We start from the raw sequence: 3534 nt of genomic DNA on the forward strand, positions 1-3534 counted from the left end.
CCAGTCTTCAATCATAAGACATTGCCAGTTCAACAATTTTTTTTTTTTTTTTTTTAGTTGTTGATGGACTTTATTTTATTTATTTATATGTGGTGGTGAGAATTGAACCCAATGCCTCACACATGCAGGCAAGTGCTCCACCACTGAGCCACAACTCCAGCCCTAGAAAAGTCCTTAAAAAAAAAAAAAATTAGCTGGATGTGGTAGTGCACACCAGTAATCCCAGCTATTTGGGAGGCTGGGGCAGGAGGGCTACAGATTTAAGTTCAGCCTGGGCAATTTAGTGAGACCCTGTCTCACACACACAAAAAAAGTCTGGGGATGTGGTTCAGTATGTGCCTAGACTGTATGAGGCCCTGATTCAATCCCCAGTGTCAGAAAAAAAGGAAAAGAAAAATACATACATTGGTGTGTGTTTATAAATTATATGATGTCACTCTTCATCTTAAAGTCTTCCAATGGCTTTCAGAATGAAGGCCAAGGTTTTCCCAATGACTTAGAAGGTAAATACCCCACTTCCTTCACAAATTTCCTACTCTCTCTCTCTGGTCTTCTTGTGGTTTCATGAAAAGGCCACACTTCCAAGTAGGAGCCTCTGTACTGGCAGTTATTTCCACCAGATATTCATATGGCTCAGTTTGTTACCTTCTTGAAGTCCGAGCCCAAAAGTCACTTTCTTTGACCCAGCTCAATTTTTCCCAAATGAAAGATCAACTTCTGTATACCATATGAATTATGTATTTCCTAAAGATTTTATATATTCTCTGTTCTCTCATCCCCATCAGAAACATAAAAATTTGTCAACCTTAGGAATTTCTGTTGTGTTTACTGATATATCTCTCGAGCATCTAGAGCAGTGTTTGTATTATTGTATGTACTATAAATGTTTGTTGAATGATGAAAAACAAAGACAGTGCTTATTTAATATTTATTTTTAAAAATAGACTCCTTTATTACTAAACTTTATTCAAATTCTTGGATCTCTGAATTTTCTAAGAAACATTTCAATTGCATTATAATAACATATATCTGCTTAATTTACCTACGAAATCCCAGATGAAGACATTCTTGTGAAAGATTCGGGTGGATTTGAACCCATGGTGGAAGACTTGTTCAAGTGCTGCAACCAGGCCATTTTCTCCACAAAGCAAAACCGTGAGGCTTCCTCTCTATGAAGCATAACACATAGTGTTAAAAGAAAAACTGTTGCCTCTATGCTTAGAAAACCACTAAAGAAACAAGGAAATGCTGAGGGTGGCTATAGGAAGCATGTTTTTGTAGCTATTAAAAAGCTTACAAGTGAAAATTAAGGTACCACATATTGCTTTATGTATCACATATAAAAATGGCTTTAAAACTCCCACTATATGAGGTTATATAGCCCATAATACCTCTTTTTCAGGTTTATGAAAATGTTTCACAATATTGTTCACAGCTTCTCCAATTCCTTCTTGGATCTGTCCAGCATTGGGTTCTGTAAAATAATGAAGAGGGGTTGCATACTCATGCAGGAAAAATAAATCCAAGTACCATGTGATATCAACCATGTCCATCTCTGCAGGAAACACTTCACAAGACCAGGCTGACTCTGCCAGGGACTCCATGAAACTTACCTCTGAACAGTCTACCCAAGTGGGAGGTATCTTGGCACAATGAAAAAGAACTCAAGAAATCGATCCCTAAAGCAAACCCCAGCCTTACCCTGCAATTTATAACCCAAGCCAAGTGTCTAACTTTCTGTGAGTTTGACTCTTTCAACTAAAAAATAGAAATATATACACCTTACTGGAAAAACTAACAAGATATTAGGTGTAAACTACCTAACATGATGCCTGCTACCCAGTGCTAATAATAAGTCTCCAGATCTGAGGAGTAAGATGTGGATGGACCCTATCATCAATCCTCATATACTCCCTTAGTCTACTTACTTCTAAGCCCCTGAATGGACCCAGGATAAGGCTTCTGAGGCTTGGAATGGCTAACCTGGAGTGAAGTTTACCAGTTGTGTTAAAGTAAGTGGAAATCCTAGGTTCCCTATGGCACCCCAAATGGAAGCTCAGGACTCTTCCCCTTTCTGGCTACTAAGTTTGTGTCTACTTCATTTTCCAAGCCAGCAGATGCTCATCTAGGCCGAGAGAGAGGGAGAAGGGGGTGATGGTGAAGGGAGGGAAGGAGGAGGAAGAGAAAAGAGCTTGTGTGGTTGATGAGTTGTCTAAATGGAACTTTAACTGTCATTATCCACTGTACTAAGAATGATTAAAAGAAAAGTAAAGTGTAACAGATTTCATCAAGCATCAGAAATAGGTAACAGGAGAAAAATGATTAAGTATTAGATCTAATTTATTTACTTCACTATAAGGGAAAACACTGTGTACTGTATTGTTTAAGAGTCTTAGTTCATACTGCTGGAGGATTTTTTAAAAATATTTCTTTAATTGTAGATGGACACAATACCTTTATTTTATTTATTTTTATGTGGTGCCAGGGATGAATCCAGTGTCTCACACATGCTAGGCAAGTGCTCTACCACTGAGTCACAACCCCGGCACCAGGATTTTTTTTTTTTTTTTAAACATAAAAACAGCCCAGTCCTTTAGGTAAAATTCAAGAAGGTTTTTCCTAAACTGGTAAGTTTTTACCAGTGCATAAAAATTGTTGAACTGGGCTGGGATTGTGGCTCAGTGGCAGAGTGCTTACCTCACACCTATGAGGCACTGGGTTCGATCCTCAGCACCATGTAAAAATAAATAAGTAAAATAAAGGTACTGTGTCCATCAAAACTAAAAAAAAAAAAAAAAGGAGTTCTCTAGTTCTGAGCTGTCCAGTATGATAAGCCAGTAGCCATACATGGATATTTAAACTTAGATTGATTTAATTTAAATTAAATTTAAAATTTGCTTTTTTAGTTTTACTGACCATATTCCAAATACTTGGTAGCCACACATGTTTAGTGGCAACCAAATTGGGCCTTGTAGATATAGAACATTTCTATTCTTACAGAAAGTTCTGTTGGACCCACTTGAATCAAAGTGTGAAATATGATATGTCAAGAACTGTGTAATGTTTTGAACAACCAACATTAAAAATTTTTAAAAAAATAATAAATAAAAAAATAAATAAAAGAAAAAAAAAAAAAGAAAGAAAGAAAGTTCTGTTGGAATGTGCTGCTCTAGCCTGCTAACATTTGTGATCTTTCTTTTGGTATGCAGTTCCTCTAGAATTCCCAGTTTCTTTAAAGGAGCAGTTAATCATTTTGTGTTTTATAAATAAGGCCTAGATAAAGCAGTGACTGATTTCACCTAACTCAGAATTTTCAGGCCTTTAAAGAAAGGAAAATTACAGAACTAAGCCCAAGAGTGATTTTTACTTTTTTTCTTTCTGGTCCTGACTCCGATGTGTATATCAACAACTGTCTTCCTCAGGTTTACTCAGTCGGGTCTATTTCAAGGATCTTGTGCAAAGTGTTAAGCAGCCATTCCAGAACAAAAGGCACCATCTTTTTCTTTTTTTCTTTTCTTTTTTTTTTTTTTTTTT

The 3534-nt window shown here is 36.6% G+C and overlaps 1 protein-coding gene across 1 annotated transcript in view; it reads right to left on the bottom strand.

The window, feature by feature from the left end:
- Positions 1-998: 998 nt before the first annotated feature.
- The window catches only part of Dennd5b (DENN domain containing 5B), a 115250-nt gene continuing 112714 nt past the window's right edge, over positions 999-3534 (bottom strand). Inside the window, exons 21-22 of the mRNA XM_048802439.1 lie at positions 1392-1474; positions 999-1169 (exon numbers count right to left, since the gene is read on the bottom strand). Of these exons, the coding sequence (XP_048658396.1) occupies positions 1014-1169; positions 1392-1474 (239 nt within the window). The 3' untranslated portion in view covers positions 999-1013. The remainder of the gene's footprint in view (positions 1170-1391; positions 1475-3534) is intronic.

Source organism: Marmota marmota, unplaced genomic scaffold (genome assembly GCF_001458135.2).
Source record: "Marmota marmota marmota unplaced genomic scaffold, marMar, whole genome shotgun sequence".
In the NCBI taxonomy this organism is placed as follows: Eukaryota; Metazoa; Chordata; class Mammalia; order Rodentia; family Sciuridae; genus Marmota; species Marmota marmota.